General features: G+C 41.2%; 2 protein-coding genes and 1 pseudogene across 4 annotated transcripts; all 3 read right to left on the reverse strand.

The window, feature by feature from the left end:
• Positions 1-3,516: 3,516 nt before the first annotated feature.
• Positions 3,517-4,625, reverse strand: LOC144459940 (uncharacterized; annotated as a pseudogene). Its single transcript, XR_013488663.1, has 3 exons — positions 4,622-4,625; positions 4,199-4,383; positions 3,517-4,088 (listed from the first exon to the last, which is right to left on the reverse strand). The product of XR_013488663.1 is annotated as an uncharacterized LOC144459940 (transcript).
• A 1,759-nt stretch (positions 4,626-6,384) lies between these two features.
• Positions 6,385-8,474, reverse strand: LOC144459814 (uncharacterized). Its single transcript, XM_078164498.1, has 4 exons — positions 8,043-8,474; positions 7,824-7,924; positions 7,451-7,606; positions 6,385-7,331 (listed from the first exon to the last, which is right to left on the reverse strand). The coding sequence occupies exons 1-4, from the start codon at positions 8,419-8,421 to the stop codon at positions 6,870-6,872; spliced, it is 1,098 nt and encodes a 365-aa protein (XP_078020624.1). The 5' UTR covers positions 8,422-8,474; the 3' UTR covers positions 6,385-6,869.
• A 1,448-nt stretch (positions 8,475-9,922) lies between these two features.
• Positions 9,923-15,203, reverse strand: LOC117245690 (ubiquitin carboxyl-terminal hydrolase 47-like). 2 transcript variants are annotated; one of them, XM_078164364.1, is made up of 13 exons: positions 15,148-15,203; positions 14,934-15,023; positions 14,654-14,759; positions 14,178-14,290; positions 13,980-14,050; positions 13,770-13,898; positions 12,666-12,761; positions 12,427-12,555; positions 12,219-12,347; positions 12,101-12,126; positions 11,350-11,381; positions 11,214-11,258; positions 9,923-11,114 (listed from the first exon to the last, which is right to left on the reverse strand). In XM_078164364.1, exons 2-13 carry the CDS (start codon positions 15,001-15,003, stop codon positions 10,999-11,001), a joined length of 1,062 nt encoding a protein of 353 aa, XP_078020490.1. In that variant the 5' UTR covers positions 15,004-15,023; positions 15,148-15,203; the 3' UTR covers positions 9,923-10,998. The 2 variants fall into 2 exon arrangements, with proteins under 2 accessions (XP_078020490.1, XP_078020489.1); XM_078164363.1 differs by having other exon boundaries at positions 11,199-11,258.
• Positions 15,204-19,391: the final 4,188 nt, after the last annotated feature.

The raw sequence follows: 19,391 nt of genomic DNA on the forward strand, positions 1-19,391 counted from the left end.
GCGAGATTAAAAGAAGTGGAAGAGAAAGGGAAACTGATCATGAAAAGAAGAGAAAAACAGGACAGAATGAAGGGGATGATGTGCAGATGAAAAGACATGATGCATCAGGCCATCAGGCTGGAGGAGAGAAGGGTAATGCAGAAAGAGTTTTCTCAGAGAATACAGATATATGTTTTGAATGTGCAGAAAGTTTCTAACATGAGCAGGAATCATGCTGAAAGATGTAGACCTATGAGCTATCAACATTTCCACATGCACATTTAAAGAGTCTTATTTCACATCAGTGATAAATTGACTAATTAATGGAATTTTAATAAAGAGATTACTCCCAAAACAAAAGAGGACTGAAGAGTAAATCACACCTACATGATGATTTTAAATATTTTTGGTTCAAATGAACTTTGCTCAATAGGGTGGGTGGGGGGGGTGGTTGTCACCTATTGCTTGGACAGTGCCCTGATATCACTTGACGATACCGGAAATAAGGGATGTCCCTCAGTGTAATTTCGAGTTAAAATAAAGCCTGGATTAATGAATATCTGCCCTACACCTCAAAGCAATATGAAGTTCAAAATAATATGATAATAATATGAATTATGTATAAAACTACAGCCTAGAGGCTTTTTAAATACAAAGTTGTCATAGACAGAAATTTCACACCTAAAGTTACTTTTACTGTAATTAAAGGTTCAGTTAATTACAGGTACAGTTCAGGCCATCAAATTAATTGAGAAATTTTGCATAGAAACAACAAAGATTGTGCAATAAAGCAAAATGTGTAAAGTGAACAGTAAAATTCCTTCTGTTAATATATAACAAAGAATGCAGAAATAAACATTTTAATAAAACTCAATCTCTTATGTCTTAGTGCAGCACCCCCTTCAGTTAATAACAGAGCATGAAAAAACTAAACTTTTAAAATAAAAATAAAACTCTTATGTCCCGGTGCAGCACCCCCTTTAGTTCCCTGTGTTTTCTAGTAGTTCAAGTAGTTGTCTATAACAGTATTACTTTTCAGTTCATTGTGCTCCTTGTATCTTTCTATCGTTACTTTTCAATTCAGTGTGCCCCTTGTATTTAGTCATTGGGGTTCTCATCATGCCCTCTAAAGGGAAACAGGCTTCAGTTTGAGCTGCCGTTTTTTCCGTGCAGTCCTAGTGCTCAACGTGTCTCAGTTTATTAGCGCGTAGCATTGTTTTTGGACGGTAAAATGTGCAAGGGACCAAAACTGCCTCCTGAAAAAAAGCCCCCAAACCCCCAAAATTACATCTGTGAATATGTAAGATAAAAACTTCTGTCACTTTGATATCAACTGCATTGTTGTTGTTTTTTAACGAATGACTTAATAAATGACTTTTCGTTCAAACCCACAGACTATATCAAGTCCAAAGTGAGAGATGATGCAGCTGAACAGGATAAAACAGGTAACATGGACAAAAGAATGGAAGTTGAAGAAAGAGAAGCAGATGATGAAGAGGAGGGACAGAATGGACACAATGTGGGGGAGGGACAGATGAGAATAGACTCAAAGAAAGTCCGTTCCCAGGATGAAGGAGAAAAGAGGAAGGCACAATGTGAAAAGAAGTCAAACAGGTTTGATGTGAGACAGAGCTTTTTGATGGTTTGATAAATATAGAAATGAAAATGGGCAGCACAGTGGTGCAGTGGTTAGCATTGTTGCTTCACAGCAAGATGGTTCCTGGTTCGAACCTCGGGGTGGGGAGCCCTTCTGTGTGGAGTTTACATGTTCTCCCCATGTCAGTGTGGGTTTTCTCCAGGTACTCCAGCTTCCTCCCACAGTCCAAAGACATGCAGGTTAACTGGTGACTCTAAATTGTCCGTAGGTGTGAATGTGAGTGTGAATGGTTGTCTGTCTCTATGTGTCAGCCCTGTGATAGTCTGGTGACCTGTCCAGGGTGTACCCCGCCTCTTGCTCAGTGTCAGCTGGGATGGGCTCCAGCCCCCCCGTGACCCCTAACAGGATAAGCGGTTGCAGAAAATGAATGAATGAATGAAGTAGTGAAAATTTTGACATGTAGACTTGCTTCAGGGCGTAAATGATGAAAAAGTAAATATTTTCTTCTTACTGATATTGACACTGATACAGATCCTTACTGTGTATGTTACTTTTCATCCACTTCAAAGCCACAGAGCGTCAGAAGCCCGACAAGACCAACTCAGGAGATCTGACAGACGAGGTGAACGAAGATGTGATGATGACATATGTGTAGAAGAACTGAAGAGAGACCAGGTGGACCATGAAAGAAAAGTAAGGACAGTACAGGGATAATGGAAGAAAAGACCAATTTGCTGCTCAGTCCTTGACTGAATTAGATCTTAGTAATTTTTGTGACTTTCAGTTCAAGTTAGGGTCAGTTATATAACATGTTTGTCTAAAATATCAAATCCTGATTTACTTTTCCACCAGGTGAGAATTCTCTTGAGCCGTCCACAGAGCATCCAGGATCCAATGCACGTCCATCATATGTTTTATTTTGCTTGTTTTTGTTCGTCTGTTTCTGTTATGGATGCTTCTTTATGTAACTCAACTTTATTATTCTACAGTTATGATTCAACCTTATGTCTTAGTTATTGTTTTTCATTTACTAAATCAGATGAAAATGATGCAATTGGCCATCATGTCACAAAATACTTGTATTACAGTATTACATTTAAAATAAACTACAGTATATTGGTAAATGCAGTCTATTACACCAAAAAAATGGGAGCATAAAGTAAAACTGGAATTATTGCTTTGCAGTTGTATTTCTCAGCATGCTAGTCAAACTGCAGTTACAGTTTACATCCATGTTCGTCCAGGCAGTGCTTCAAAGATGGATGCTGCTGCAAAGAAGCTCCAAATTCTGAAACAGCGCTTCAAGCACATCTCCAACCTGGCAGCACAGAAAAGTAGTGTCACCAATTCAGTATCTGACCAAATGTCTCCTTCTGTTCCTGAGATATGACGTTGAGTAATATGAGTCCTTTTGCAGAACACTGTGATGTCACAGTGAAGCTGACCTTTGACCTTTTGGATATAAACTGTCATCACTTCATCGTTTTATTCTTTCAGACATCTGTGTGAAATTTTGTCGTAGTTTGCAAATAAATTCTTGAGTTATTTTGTTTGATCCTGATGATGTTTTTTCCTTTTAAAGACACATCAGCTCTGATGTGATGAATTTAAAACATGAACCAACTTTGTAAAATTTTAAACATGAATCATACTTTGATAACAAAGCTGTATGTTGAACATCTTCTTCTATCAACCACATTAACCAGCGAAATGTTGCAGCACTGATCTAAAAGGAAAACTAGATTTCCAGATGCTTTGTAAATGTGAATAGACAATACAAATTTTACAATGCATTAAGATTTGTGATTTTATCGAGTGATCAAAATCTCAATCTAAATCAAAATGAATTTCTTTCAAGCAGTTTCGCTTTGTAGATACAGACTTTATCATAAGTAACATTATCAGTAGTTTAATGCATAGTGATAAAACATCAGGTGCAGTTCAAAGTCCAGCCAGAGGGAGGCAGTGTAGGCCAGATGTAAAAAATAAAAAGTTACACTTGTTTTAGAGTTAGAGTATGTTTATCTGTCACATTCGTATCAGTGAGCGTTGAGAGTTTATCTTTACACATACGTAGACAGGCCCATTTTTCACTTTCTCTGCTACACAGGGATAGATGTCTGTCTGGGAGCCACGCCACTGGGACAGATCTTATACTGTGAGCGTTTTAGTTTCAGGCAGACGAAACAGAACTCCACGTGGCAGCGAGGGCAGGTGATGTTTTTGCAGTATTGTTGACTGTGTTCCACCCTCACGCCACATGTAGGACAGGCCCGGACCGAGGGGCAGGCGGTGACCCCCGTCACTGAGGGCAGACTGATGGTCTTGCATGTCTGCAGAAGCTGCAGGTCCCTGTTGAAGCAGCCGTCATTGTCGCAGCGGTCAGATCGAGGGCCTGGACCTTTCCACTCCCTCTGACACTGCCAGCAGAAGTGGTAGGTCTTCTTCTGGTCGGCTGTTCACACAGGTTGGAGAGATCCTTCCTCTCCACATTCGTTTTGCACTTTGGGCACTGATGTGGAAAACATTGACAAGAACACATTGAAAATCAGAGCATTTGATTTAGTTCTAAATAACACAGTCAAAAAAAATTCAACTTTCAAACCCCACTGGACCACTTACTGGCTGCATTTCGCAGTACTCCGCAGCAGCCAGGAGAGCCATGGTCTCCTCAAAGTGCTGCATTTCCTCAACAGACAAATCAGCCAGTCTGCGCACCTCCTGGTACGACCATGGCTTATTGCACAGTTTGGTCCCCTCCACCACGGCAGGACATCTGAAGTTGTATTTACCCTTAAAACAACAAAGAGAAGAAGCAGTTTAGGATCATAACAAACTCACTGCTGGTTTCTGACACTTGGAGAGACAAAAAAGGAAGGATGCACGTGTCTGTATTTGATCTTTGTAGAATCATTAAAATGTAAATTAAAGAAAAAGTTTCCAGTTCATGAACATGATCATTTTTCCAAAAAGCAATGCCAGTGTTAATTTAGCAGGGGGAAAAGGTGAGCACACAATAATGGGTGTGTGTGTTGTTGTACTCACCCATGATCTCTACAGCTCTGTGTGAGCACCAAGACGAGTGAAGTCCTCCACAGTCTGCTTCAGGTTCAACTTCTCCACTCATTCATTCTCAGAAACATAACCATTCCACTCAACGTCTCCGTCCCAGCACTCCTCAAAGTTTTCTAACATTTTGAGCCGACTTTGCAGTCACAGCAGAAAGTCCTGACACACCTCATCGACCTTGTTCACAGCAGACACTTTGACCTGTCATGGCAGGAAGAGCACAGGTGTTAATGATGACGCTAATGACGGCTCTGTTGTGTTCCAGAGTCTCAGTGAGTGTGACAGAGAGGCAGCATGCACAACACCAGTTAATGTCATTATTTACACCTGGTGGGACATGTCAAAATGTCTCCAGTGAAAAGGGCCTATTGAAATTATTTGTGCACTGGATGCAGCAGAAGCTTGTTGGTGACGCAACATCCTGGGTCTTTTTTACTTGTTACACCTTTAGGGACTGTTCTCTACTTGTCAGAGGAGGGGTTGGCTTGGGTGTGACACTGGGCGAGAGGCAGGGTGCACCCTGAACAGGTCACCTGACTATCACAGGGCTGACACATAGAGACAGACAACCATTCACACTCACATTCACACCTACGGACAATTTAGAGTCACCAGTTAACCTGCATGTCTTTGGGCTGTGGGAGGAAGCTGGAGTACACTGACATGGGGAGAACATGTAAACTCCACACAGAAGGGCTCCTCCAGCCCAGGGTTCAAAGTAGAATAAAGTGATAAAATATCGTTTTTGTTTGTTTTTTTCCTCTGGTGGAAGCATTCCTCACACATGATGCGTTCAAGGACCACTGTATATTTGAAAATCCAGTGATAATTTCTGTTTTTACAGTCTCCAGCTATGAGAAATGGTGTAACTTTAGTTTTTTTAAGGAAGACGTGGCATGTTTTCTTTAAAAAGTATTAAAACAAATACAAAATGCATCCATTTAAATTTCTGTGCCCCTCCCCTCAGCCAAAGTAAAAACAGAAGTCCCTCTCCAGTGCTTAAAAAATATTTGACATGCCTCCCCCTTTTGGCACCACACCTCCCCCCTAAGAAGTAACAAACAGTCCCTTAGCACGCTCACTGGGTGGTGCATTACATCAGTAGATGGAACCTAACGCTTCTTTTAGACAAGAATGGAACAACCCGTTGGCTGTGACATGTAGGCTACAGGTGCATTAACATGCCAAAATGATACGTTTTTAGGTGTGAACCATCTACATAATGGTTAAGGCAGTGGTTCCCAACTGGTGGGTCATGGGCCCATCCTTGGACCGCAAGCGACTTGCAAACATGTCAAGTTTTTTAAGATTTTTTTTTTTTTTTTAAAGTACAGTAGAATTCCAGAACAGAGCTTCTACTCTTAAGTGTCGTCTCTGCTATAGAGTGAGTGACTAACCAACAGCTATTTGACAGAGACAGAGGTTGGACCAGTTGGGAACCACTGGGTTAAGACATTTTTCTCCGTTCTCACACAGTTCATCAGGTCTTTTTAATTTGACTTTTCTTATTACTCTGTCAAGGATGTGACTTGAAATGTACAGAAGTACAATATTTGAGATAAAAAGTACTCAAGTAAAATAACGGATTTTTAAAATATACCCAAATGCTAAAATTACAGAGAAGGTTTGAAAGGTGGATGAGACTCTGATGGACAGTAGGTGAGAGCAACGACCAGAAGATGGCGCCATTGTCTACAGGTTTAAAGAATGTGGCTTCACAGTGCAAATGTATCCAGTAACAGTCAGAGCGACACATAGTCCAGGTTTCAGACACTTTATGTCCATAATACATTTATTGATAACACAGCTTTTCAAAGTCATTGCTATCACCTCTGTGTCTGAGGTGTTTTAACGTAGCATTTTATCAGTAACCAGCAACGCTCTGAGAAGTTAAACCCTCTCTTCCTCTCACTAAGTACATTTACTCAAAGTAGCTACTGCACTTAATACTTCTACTTCTCTACATTTAAGAGAAAAATGTCCTTGTCACTCCACTAAATTTGCTGAAATTAATAAAAAGTTTTTTTTTGGGAACAGATACGTTTTAAGAAGTGATTTAAAAGATGTCACTGATTCAGCAGGCGTCAGATCCTCAGACTGGGAGCTCCAGAGCTGAAGGGCCTCAGTCACATGTAGGTTTGAGCTGGGACTAAGCCATGAAGTGCTTTAAAAGTGAGCGGTAAAATCTTCAAATCGATTCAAACACTGACTGGTAACCATGGAATCATGTCCTCTGCCACACAGGTATAGAGGTCTGTCTTGGTGCGACACCACTGGGGCAAAGTTCAAAATATGAGGATGCGTTCTTCACATCCGCACACTCTTTAGTGAGCTTCAGACACACAAAACAGAACTCCACCTTACACCGCACACAATAAATGTTTTTACAGTAAGTTCTATTATGCTCCACCAGAACACCACAGGTGGGACAGGCACGGATGGAGGGACAGCCAGTGACCCCCTCCACATCCTTGAAGGTGATATCCGGGCAGTTTCTCAGTATTTCCAGTGGGTCTTGGCAGTCTGCATTCCCACAGCGGTCTGAACGTGGAGCTGGGCCTTTCCACTTCTTCAAACACTGCCAGCAGAACCGATAAGCCCTTCTTCTCCTCGCTGTGCACACTGGGCACTGGACGCTGAGATCATGGAGGTCAGTTCTCATCACACGAGACTGGCATCCAGGACACTGAGGAGTGACGTTATATGAAAACACAATGACATGTTTTTACATTCAAACTTTTGTGATGAATGTAAAAAATGTGATTTCTATCGACAGTTTTTAAATAATGTAACTGAGATACTCACCACTTTGACATCCAAGTAACTCTCGCCAGTGTTGCTGAAGATTTTACTTTCAAAATAATCCCTTTCTTCAGGGGTCAGAAGAGCCATTTTACAAACCTCCTCAAAGGGCCACTCAGCATCACAGCCAGTCTGGCCACACACAAATCTGCAATCACCCTTTAATGTCATAAAAACAATTGAAGAGAAAAGTTTGAGTGGAAAATGAATGTTTAATGTGTTTCTTCTATCAGCTAAGTTATATACCTACTATAACCTACAATAAAGTTACTCTTGTATTACACATGCTGCCGCTATGCACTTTGTCAGAGAAGTTAGTCACTAAAACATGTTTGAGTTTTGTGATGAAGGGAAGGTGATGACGTCATTAGTGTACCTGATTAAGCAAATTTAGACACCAGAGGGTGAGAGACATCGGAGTGACAGCATGACCGCAGGACATCTTTGCTCTCAGAGACTTGAAGTCATGACACAAAACTATGAGACACACACACACACAAGAAAAAATGTGCAGTGTTACAGGGTACAATTAGGAACTTGAAATCCAACAGTAGGCAACAATATAGCTTTGTAAATGTAAAACTTTGCTACTTACAATCCATTTCATCCTCTCCTTGTACAAATGTCAGCGTGGTGTCCCGAGGGTCATAACATTTCTCTCCAGTTGTTCCTCTCCTGATGTCTTTACTCTCCTCCTCTCCATTCATGAATCTGCTTCTCAGCTCTTCAAAGTTATGAGCCTTCTCTTCAGGTGGCAAACGCCTGCTTTGTTGAGAGTCATGACTCCTCTGCCCCACAATTACGAATCTGTGTCTAAGTCGCTGAAAGTCATATCTCCTCTCCTCTAAACGTGCCATGTGTCTGCTTTGTTGAGAGACATGACTCCTCTCCTCTAAATGTATGAACCTCCTTCTCAGGTCTTGGAAGTCATAACTTATCTCCTCTTCAGATTCTTCTCTGTTTTGCAGAGCCATCCCTCCTCTGTGTGCAGTGTTAGGGCTCCTCTCTGCCTGTCTTCACTCAGTGTATCCACACTCTCCTCTGACAGGTGACTGCCCTGTCTGCACAGGTAAAGAGGAGGGCGGTCCGTCTTTCTTAAGTCATGTGATTGTAAAGTGACAACCCTTTTTAAATGTTTTTTTAGAATCTGATGGCTGCCCAAACACTTGAATATTAAATAGAATATTAGTGGTTAAAAGATAAATCAATGAAATAAAAATAAAAATAAAAAATAAAAATGAACCATGTTTTTTTCTCTTAAATTGTTTGCACATTTAAACACAAAAGGCTAAGTGGTAGAAGACACAAATGGAGACAAGAGAAGGCAAAGTAAAGACAAAAAGTGATGACTGTTGAATCCTATTGTAATTAAAGTTGGTGAGGGATCCTCTGAATCAGATGACAATCATTTTTGTGTTCTGTGTTTTTATAGGAATGACTGAATTTGTTAAGAGGTGTTAAATGTTGGTACCAAATCAGGCTGAACCACAAAAACATGCTTTATATTTACACTGGAAATACAAAGAACATCCAAATCATGGTAAACCATGACTGAGTGTTTGATTTGCACTGAGGGAAGTTTTCTTCTTTTACCGGTTAGTTATTTGGACGTAATACATGGAAGATGTGCTTCGTTATTACTGTCAAGCAGGTGGTTTTCTATTTTTAGTCTATGCTTCCTTGAGAAAAATCAAAGTCAGTAATTAAATGTGTCAGTCACAGATGTTTGTCACAGTCAAAACTGACACTTGTAAACTAATCAGATGACAGAGCATCTTGAACAATTAGTAGCTGCTACAAAACCACAGACAGACATATCCCTCTGTGGAATTATTCATAACCTTGGATACAAGGAGTCACAATGTGTTCGTGAGAAACACTGAATGTGACGTGATTTATGTTAAAGAATCAAGCTAGTGTAATTAGCACAAAGCAAATTAGCAATATAAATTAAATAGAATAAGGGGTCTAAGAACAGACCCCTGTGGTACACCACCAAACTGTGCCATTTCAGATGTCCATACATTAACATTTACATATTACTGCAGAGCACCTTAATATCCTCTTGTTTGAAGAATCAAGGATTTCTACAGAAGACTGAAAGTATTCCTGCAGATCAAAACACTTTCTGATCAGCAGGGGAAACTCCTAGTACCTGAAAGTAGTTCGGCAGCATTCTCTAAAAACAAGAATAAGGATGTGGTTATAATATTCCGTCAGTGATTGGAAAAGAATCAAGTACAAAAATATTTGTGCTACATTCTGGTGATGGGCAGGAACAAATATGTAGAATGACCTGATTCATTTAATTGTCTAATCCAAACCAAACACACTGTGAATATTATCACACAGGTTGCCTCTGCATTTGACTTTGAGACTGTGCCTTACCTTGGATTGTTGTGTGCTTTGTGTGCTGCTGTAGTTGCCAAAATAAAAATAAAATAGTCAAACCAAAGGATGTGGCATTTTCTCAATTTTATTACAGTTTCATGCACTAATGTAATATTATACTCAGATTCATACTGGAAAAGACAAAAGCAAATAGAAAATTGCAAATTTTAGCAAAGCAGAAAGATAGTTTTGTTCTTACTGGTTTTAATCGCCTGGACCATTTGTTTTGGAGAGGAAGAAACCTCTGTGGATAAGTCGGCTCGCACTAAAAACCTCCTGAACATTGAGCATTGAAGTAATCTTAACCGGGAGTAGTTTGAGCTTACTGCAATCTTCAATCCTCACCACTAGATGCCACTAAATCCAACCCGGTCTCACTCTGAAGTCGTTGAAAATCGGCGCTTGGTCAATGACTTCCAACATCAGACACTGACATAAAAAGCCACCCATTCATGCTGGCATGATATGTGGTCGGTCGCTGTTATTGGTTACTGGTGCAGGGGGAAACACAGTGGGACAACAACAAAAGTTAAGACGGCAGTTTGTTGTTGAAGGCAAAAAAAAAAGTCAATTTGTGTTGTTTTACCAACGTAGTGTGTTTATTTTGACAGAGACTGTATGCAAACTGTACATTTCCTGTGAAAATGGAAGTGTATTTTGAAAACAGACAATTCATCTAACAGGCATAAGTTGACACAGTGTCCCAGAATGTCAACCAACGCACCCAGGGTACCTTGCACGTCATATATCGACATGAAAAGTCCATGACCAAATGTCGATATATGACGAGGGCAGTGTGAAAATGTGTTGCTAAATCCCCCTAATTCTTACACACAGCTCTTTTAATTTGAAATCACCGGGTTTTTCTGCCGCCTCGCATACAATGATATGATGCTAAAACAACAAGAACACATGATCAAACAAACAGTAAATATAGCATTAACAGAAACATGAAGACATATAGTGACTCACACTGAAACATAGGGCAGCGATAAAGAGGATAAAAGTCAAAAGAAATCAATTTATTGTGGTGAGAGATGTTCCAAAGTTTGATTATACTGTACATGATTGTACTCCTTGATTATTCACATGGTTAAATACATGGTTGGTTGACATTTCTGAGCCTATGTGCAGTGCTGACATAAATCCTCCCTACTCTATTAAGCTTTTTTCATAAACCATACAACAGGCACTATCAGAATTAATGCACAACCACAAACAATGGCAGTAATAATAATGTTCTTCTTGATGTTGCTTGAACTCTTCCAAGTATTTTCTGTTGGTAAAGTTAGAGATAAGTTATTTTCCTTACTTGAAGCGCTTGAAATAAAATGCATTAAAAAAACAAAGAGGTTTGTACCTCTCGTCATCTCACCGTCTTCTTTTTTTGTGTCCTTTTCTCCGGACTTTTCCCCTGAGGCTTTAAAGCAGAGGAAACCCAGTATATTGGTTAAATATCTGCTAATATCACCAGACTAGACATGTTTCTTGATGCATGTTTGTGATCTTACCTCTGTACATGAGCAGATACGCAGTGCTGGAACTGTTGAACAATCGTTTTGGGGTGATTGTTCACATAGAACAACAAAAAGTTAGAGATTAATGAACATGCCCAGATAGATAACAGAATGCAGCAGCTGACCGAACAATCTCACCACAAGGTCCATTCAGCACTGTAGCGGATTGGAAGATTTCAAACGTATCACATGATCTTCTCTGCATTTTTAAGGACTACTCGTTCATGACAATTTAAGAAAAGTCCTTTAAGTGGTCCAAATAATGGAAAAATGCAACTTCAGTTCCCAGAACTCTTTGTTGTCCCCAATTTGCAGACGTTCGACTGCTGCTGTTCTTCAAGTTTGCCGCTAACTGCTATCAGCTGTTTTTAAAATCTCCTGGCAATGGGTCACACACACAACATGTCAAAATGTCACATTTGCGCCACCCATGTTCTCGACCTGCCGGCTGTCCCTTTTATACAGACATCGTTTTAGTGTTGTTACTACCTCTGGCTTAAAGGAGAGACAACATTGTCCCCCCATTCCATGATCATACCTTTTTATACAGATCAGCGGGGCATAACGGCATGAAATTTGCCGTGAGTTTCCCATGGTCCTCCTTTTTTCTTACAGCTTTGTGTGAAACTCTGCCCACACAGTCACCATTGGTCACCGTAGCATGTTTAACAGCAACTAAAAGGACCTTGTGGTGAGATTTTGTCCACTGTGTCAGACTTAATAAAGTAGAATTAATCAAACATACTTGGAAGTCCATGGTTGCTCTCCAACCTGCACCATTCAACAAAACAAGGGTTTTTTAGACTTTATTTTTTTGTAAGTTTTGAATATATGCCATGCAAAGTAATGTGTTGAATTCTCACCTGGCTGACGTGATCGTCATTAAACTCATACCAGGTTTTGTCCTCGTTGGACAGGATGGTGGCTGTGTAATGTCCTCCTCTGAGACCCCCCATGTGATTCACCATCCCATACAGTTCGTACTTGTTGTTCTGCAATGGAAAAACATGGTCAGCTACATGAAAAGATTTTAAAACTAAACATGACATATTTAAAGTTACTTCCCCTTGCCTTTCTCTGTAACGTTCGTGGCACGTCCACACAGCGGTTCGTCTTGAAATATGACATGGTGCTGTAGTCAAAGTCAAACCTCTTGAGGAGTAGAATCAAAATCTGAGGATATGTCACCATCTCACATCCCTAAATAACACAAGAAACATTATTACGTATTGCAAACACACACATACAAAATGTACATTTCATTCCAGTATAAATTTTGTCCAGGCTACAGTCAGTGTTTGAAAACTCACACAGGTTGCGTCTGTTTTCTTTTCACATTCGTTGCAGTACACCATGTTGTCTCCGCTGAATGATTTCAGCTGGAAAATCCTTTTAAAACCATTTTCCTGTAAAAACACAAATGGTGTGATACATTCCAACTTGGATTACCAATCTCATATTATTGTAAAAACATTTCAGTCAGGAACACTTTTGCCAAAGAAAACTTTATTTCCATTTGCAGTATTATATTTGGCGGTATGGCTCTGTTCTGGGGCCCCTCTGCCTTTCCTCAGGCCTACGCAGAAAGCCCCTTCCACTCGCCTACGTGGAAAGCCATAAGGCAGAGAGAGCACACCTGTCTGCCCTTCCACGTGCAAACGAAGAAAGCCTGAAGCAGAGAGACCAAAACTCCCTGCCCTTCCACTCGTCTACATGGAAAGCCATAAGGCAGAGAGAGCACACTTGTCTGCCCTTCCACATGCAAATGAGGAAAGCCTGAAGCAGAGAGAGAGCAAACCTCCCTGACCTTCCATATGTCTACATGGAAAGCCTAAGGCAGGGAGAGCAGCAGCGAAGACCCCCCGGGACCAGAACAGAGCAGCATCGATGACAAACAGAAATGACACTGATAAGTCAGACACAGCATGAAAAGGAGGAGCTGGGGTGGAGGTGGGTTGCAGAGCAGCTTGCAGAGGAAGCAGCAACAGTAGGCAGGCCAGAGAAGTTTGAATAGGGCGTCCTGAATTAGTTTTACCAATTGGTTGCATAGAAAGGAATCATGTGATCTATCAGCTGACTCCCTTCCATCAATCAGCTGCTCCATCAGTTGACTGGGCTGTTTGAGATCAGCTGATGTAGCTGGGATGTGAGCTGAGCTTGATATTGTGTCCTGCCTGAACTAATGCTATGCTCAATTACATTATCATTTCTTTCTTTCTTTATTTATTCAGTCCTTCACTGGCAGTTGGCTTCAGTCAGACATTTTGTTGCTATAGACCCTTTTACTGTTAGTTAACAGTATAATGTTTTTGTTGGATTGTACTGTACTGTAAGGAGGGTACTGTACTGTACCCCCCTTTACCACTCCAACCTTATTTTAATAACTATTTACAGGAGAACAAGGGGATGCTTACCACGCTGTAGGTTGTATCATCATGGGTATCTTTCAGTGACAGAGGAAGAGTCCAGAATGGATTCGTCTCTTCGTTGATGTTGTGGCCATCAGAGCACTTTGTTGTGTACGCTAGCTGTCCTTCGAAAACCTTGAGATAGAATAGCACTTATAACAAAGCTCTCTGATTAGTTGGCTGGAATATTCTGTTATGGGTTTAACAAGTGCTCACCTCAGAGGCCTGTGGGCTGACCTCATGTAAAATCAGCTCAAGGCATTCAACAGCATCACGTTGTTCATGAACTGAAAACGTATAAATTAGAATCCAGTATATAAGTCAAGCAAAGCATCTTAGTGAATCTACAGCTGTTGAGTGACTTCCCCTCCTGTTGGTCTTTAATATTTTTTTGTTTTTCACTGCTCAACTTACCATTTTCAATGGCCAAAATCTCCGTGATCTTTTCTGTTCCACATGTTGCTTTTTTCAGTTCTTCAAAGAGGTTTCTCAGCTCTTCATCTGTGATCTGTGATTTTGGATCCAACCTTAAGGAAGAGGAGAGTTTAGTTACTGTCACCTTTAACCTTTGCATCATTGAGTGCTGTCTAAAAAAGAAGATGGTCCAGCTTGATCTTTTGATTGCAATATTTGGTGTCTGAGGTCTTGTAACAAGAGCTAGATGTAAAACTTTGGACACTACCAGCAGATATATTAATGTTCAGGTAAAAGCGTCATGGTTCTCACACATGATAGACTTTTGTGAACGTGGCACTGTGGTAATCAAGTCTGGCTCAAGTTGTGATCTTTGCTTTCTCTGTTGGACGGATTATCAATAAAACAATGTCTCCTGTTATTACCTGACATAACAGTCTTCCTGTTTCTATTTTCTACAGATGAAAGTTTCAAACCTGTCATGGATCTCTGTTGTCATGAAGAGAACTTGCAGGACACTGTTGAGGTAGCATGTGGCGCCCTGATTGTACAGACCATGAGGAAGTCTCTGTGGCCGAATTACTTTAGAAGAAAGAAAAACAGTGTCATCACACCATCACCACTAACTTTTAGATCTGCAACAACTGTAAGCAGTGCAGCACACCTGGGCAGATCTATCCATCCATCCATCCATCCATCCATCCATCCAGCCATTTTGTTTTCTCTCCACCAAGGGGCCTGCAAAATACTTTCTACCTTTTAGTTTCTTCTCCTCTGCTGCTCCTGCTTCCACATCATCCAGGGCTCGTTTTCTGAAGCTGAACATCTTTCCTGTTTAATCTCCCCCTGAAGACAAGAAAGTCTTATTCTGTCTCACATTATCAGGGCAAACAATTCAATCCCACGTCAGTCTAAACTTAAGAAAGCACCTTGTATATTTGATAAAGAAGAAAAGAAAATGTAGTGTTACCCTGTGAAGTTTTCTTCTTGCCTTTTGCAGACGAGACTGATCATGGATCACTGCTTCTGTCCCAGGAAAAAATTAAAAAAAGTTAAACTTCCATTTGCACTTGATTCATGTACAAACAGTGTAATCATTAGGCAGGGGAGTAGCATCAAATTCTGGGCCCTATGCATAAGCAGTTGCTGTGGACCTCCTTCCATTCCTCTCTTGATCCATGTCTCTCTCATACATTTCTGAAATGTTTGTTTTACAGAATCAGTTTGCTTTCCTGTCTTTCTTTTCATTTTTGGAACCCTGGTTTCCCTTTCTTAGGAGCCTGGTCTCACTTGGAAGTCGTCGAAATCTGATGCTTGGGCAGTGACTTGCAGCGTCAGAAACCAACAAAAAAAAAGGCATCCTTTAACGTCAGTATGATACGCGGCCGCTTGCCATTATAGTTTAACAGTACCCGGCGACATCGCGGGGAAATGTGGCGGGACATGAACGGACGTTAAGGCAGCGAAAGTCCGACTGGGTTGGTGGATGGGTCCAACAAACACCGACTTTCACCCAGGAGAGAGGTGTTTGTGTCCTGTAAGATTATAAAGCCAAACCCTGTTCTTTTTTCCTAAACCTAACCACGTTTTTGTTGCCCGAACACACGTTAGTTGCTGAAGAAAAAAACATCAATTTGCGGTGTCGTACCAACGTAGGAAATGTATTTTGAAATAAGGCAATGCATGTAACAGGCAGAACTTGACACAGCGACCCAGAATGTCACCAAGCAACACACCCAGGGTACCTTGCATGTCGTATGTGGATGTGGCAAGTCCATGACTGCAATGCAAAGCCACACTAAAGGTATTATAGCAGGGACACTCAACTTGTGGGCCTTGGGCTAAATCTGACCCACAATAGGGTGCCGGGTGGCCCACCAACTCGAGCCCCGTCTCACTCCGAAGTCGTCGAAATCCAGCGCTTGGGCAGTGAGGTGCGGCTTCAGAAACCAACGAAAAAAGGCGTCCTTAATGTCAGCATCATGCACAGGCGCACAAGGACGAAAGTTAAGGTGGCGAAAGCCCAAGTGGGGTGGGCGGGAGTGGTGGTGGATGGGTCCAACAAACCATGACCTTCACCCAAGAAAGCAGTGTTTGCGTCCCATAGATTTTTTCCTGAATCTAACCACTTGCTTTTGTTGCCTTAACCTAACCATATTTTTGTTGCCTGAACCCAACATTTGTTGCATTTGTTGTTGAAGGAAAAAAATGTCACTTTGTGGTGTTGTACCATTACCGTGGCATTACCGTTCAGTGTTAGTACATCAGAAATAGCACGCTTTAAGCACACTGTAAGATCTGACAAATTGATGTTACTTTGAAAGAATCAAGGAAACTGACGGCCTGACAAGTCGACAGATGAGGTCATGCAACAAGTTGTTTCTTTGTTCCCATCTAATGATACAATTACTTTCTAATCACAGACAGAATATTTAAACCACATCCTTGTTCTGATTTATTGTGCCGAGAGAATGTCATCCATCTACGCCCAGGTGCTCACAGCCTCTCCCACTGACCAAAATACTTTCTGTTTCACTTCTCTGTGTTACTTTTGTAGCAGCTGCTCATTGTTCAAGACAGTAAACAAGGCATGCTTACAGGGGCAAAATCAGACGCTGCTCCACCATGCAAATGCCAGTAATGTGACAAACATTGTCGCTCGACTCATCAGTTTATAATGAAAGCATTCACTTGGCAAACTACAGTGTCTCAACATCATCTTCTTAAGGAGGAGTTGAAGGAAAACCCCAGAATGACGGCATTAAGGAAGCAGTGGTTCTGTGTGTCGGGTCTAATGAATGCACAGGTAAAAGAACAAAATTTCCCTCAGCCCAAACAGGTTTTCAGTTATTTTGGTTTGTGTCATCTTATGCCACAATTATGCAGTAAATTCAACACTTATTATCTTTAGGCAGAAACATATAAAAATCAGTTTCAGTGTTGCAAATTGTTGTCTGTGCCTCCAGTTTTAGTAGATTTTACCAGGTTTTTATGGCATGATTTGTGTTTCTGACAAACACATCTTAAAGTCTTAATAGGCCTGTTTCCTATCACACGGCGTGCACCCTCGTCTCCTACAGGATGTCTCTTTCTTCCTCATCATCCACCTCCTTCACTGTCACATCTATCTGCATCCCTTTTCATTACATCTCTTGTTCAAACCTGAGGACTGCACGACCTTAAAATTAAGAAGGCCTCGCAACCCCTCCATAAAGTTTTGGTGACCTCTAACGGAGGTCGGGACCCAGGTTAGGAGTCAGTGGTCCAACTAATGGTGAGATGTCAATGCTGCAATGCAAAGCCACGCTAAAGACATTAAAGCAAGGACACTCAACTTGTGGGCTGTGGGCTGAATCTGGCCCACAATAGGGTGCTGGGTGGCCCATCGAACGAACATGGTCTCACTCCAAAGTTGTTGGAATCCGGCGCTTGGGCAATTTGTAGTGTAAGAAACCAACGAAAAAAGGCACCCTTTAATATTGGCAAGATGCTTGCCGGTATAGTTTTACGGCGCCCGGCGGTGCCAGGGGGGAAATGCAGCGGGACCACGAGGGAAGTTAAGGCAGCGAAAGTCCAAGTAGGGCAGGTGGGAGGGTTGATGGATGGGTCCAACAAACCACGACTTTCACCCCAAAAAGCAGTATTCACATCCCGTAAGATGCTCAAGCCGAATCCTGTTCTTTTTTCCTGAATCTAACCACGTGCTTTTGTTATTGAAGGAAAAAAAACATCAATATGTGGTGTTGTACCGACGTAGTGTGTTTATTTTGAAAGAGACTGTATGTAAACAGTAAATTTCCCCTGAAAACATAAGTGTATCTTGAAAGAAGACAATACATGTAACAGGCAGAACTTGACACGGTGTCCCAGAATGTCAACAACCAACGCACCCAGGGTACCTTGCACTTTGTTTCTGGACGCGGCAAGTCTATGACCAAGCACGTCAATATGTTACGAGGACGGAGTGAGTTTTCTTAATCAAAAAAGTGCCGGATGGGAGAATCCTCCTGACCCCCCAACACAGGTCTGGACTAAGCCCTGAATGACAGAAAAACCTAGGAACGTCACAACCTGCAACCGGATTTCCCTCTTGGCAACTAAGGACAGTGACTGTTGAGCGGTTGCAAACAAGCAATTCATTTATTATATGTAATGTTTGTTCATTAACTGGCCCCTGGCCTCCTGTCATTTTGCGAAAGTGGCCCCCGGGAAAAGGAAGTTGGGAATCCCTGGTTTGTGGCATGCAGCCTGGTCCAGGAGGGGGCGCTATCTCGCCAATTAATCATACTCACTCCTCAGTTGTATTCAACAGGTGCCACCGCAGGAAACATTTAGATATTCAACAGAAAATTCAGCATCAAAAACAACTAAATGATTGTCCCAACAAGAAGTAATGCAGTTAAACAGAAGCAAAACAGTGTCGAGTTAGTTTTTTAATTTGATTTTTAATGTTAGATTTGATTATAATTTCGTTAATGTTTCCGTGCTCGTGCCACTTTAACATACGAGTCCTTCCTGTGTTTATAATATCATTTTTTATACATTTGGTTGTCGGTTGGATCTCTGTCTGAATTAATTTTCCTTTAATCTCCGTGCTTTCTTTAACCTCATCAGACCCTCTACTGTCCGTGAACTAAATATTCCACAGTAGCCTTAGTTGTTCTTCACATAGCTGCTGCCTGCATCATTTGGACAAGCACTGACAGTAGTGTCGCAAAGGAATCAGTCTCAGAAGTTAATATTATCACAGAAAATCTGCAACAACAAAAGATGCAAAACTTAATAAGTCAAACACAGCGCACAAATATTAGAGAGAAATCTGGATAATACTCACAGACAGCTGCCATCCCATAATGACACCAGTAAGGCTGAGTGGAGGATGTGGCTTCCTCTCATTGTCTCAGCCTACGTCACGTTACGAGCCTCGCCAATAACTTGACGGAATATTAAGGTGGTTTATTTTAAGGAAGGCGCAAGGCAGCACTGCAATTTCTTTTATTTTATTTTCAATAGAATCATCACTGCATCTGTATATGACAAAAAATACCAAAGAAAACAATACATTATGCATTTAATTTAATCATTTTATAGTTCATAATTTAACTTGTTAAGTTTAAGTTGTTGCAGGGCCCACTCTCTGTAAGGGCCCCCATCTCACAGGCCCCAGTGCAACCACACTGCCTGCACTGTCTATATTTATGCCCTGGCTACATG

Source organism: Epinephelus lanceolatus, chromosome 22, assembly GCF_041903045.1.
Source record: "Epinephelus lanceolatus isolate andai-2023 chromosome 22, ASM4190304v1, whole genome shotgun sequence".
In the NCBI taxonomy this organism is placed as follows: Eukaryota; Metazoa; Chordata; class Actinopteri; order Perciformes; family Serranidae; genus Epinephelus; species Epinephelus lanceolatus.

Bases quoted from the DNA above. Each gene is read 5' to 3' on its own strand.
- LOC144459814 (XM_078164498.1), bottom strand. From the start codon at position 8,421: ATGGCTCTGCAAAACAGAGAAGAATCTGAAGAGGAGATAAGTTATGAC. The intron at 7,925-8,042 runs GTAAGTAGCAAA...TGTGTCTCATAG, and splicing joins AGGAGAGGATGAAATGGATT to TTTTGTGTCATGACTTCAAG. The intron at 7,332-7,450 runs GTGAGTATCTCA...GTCACTCCTCAG, and splicing joins GTTACTTGGATGTCAAAGTG to TGTCCTGGATGCCAGTCTCG.
- LOC117245690 (XM_078164363.1), bottom strand. From the start codon at position 15,003: ATGTTCAGCTTCAGAAAACGAGCCCTGGATGATGTGGAAGCAGGAGCA. The intron at 14,291-14,653 runs GTTTGAAACTTT...CTCTTCCTTAAG, and splicing joins ACAACAGAGATCCATGACAG to GTTGGATCCAAAATCACAGA. The intron at 14,051-14,177 runs GTAAGTTGAGCA...ATACGTTTTCAG, and splicing joins GATTTTGGCCATTGAAAATG to TTCATGAACAACGTGATGCT.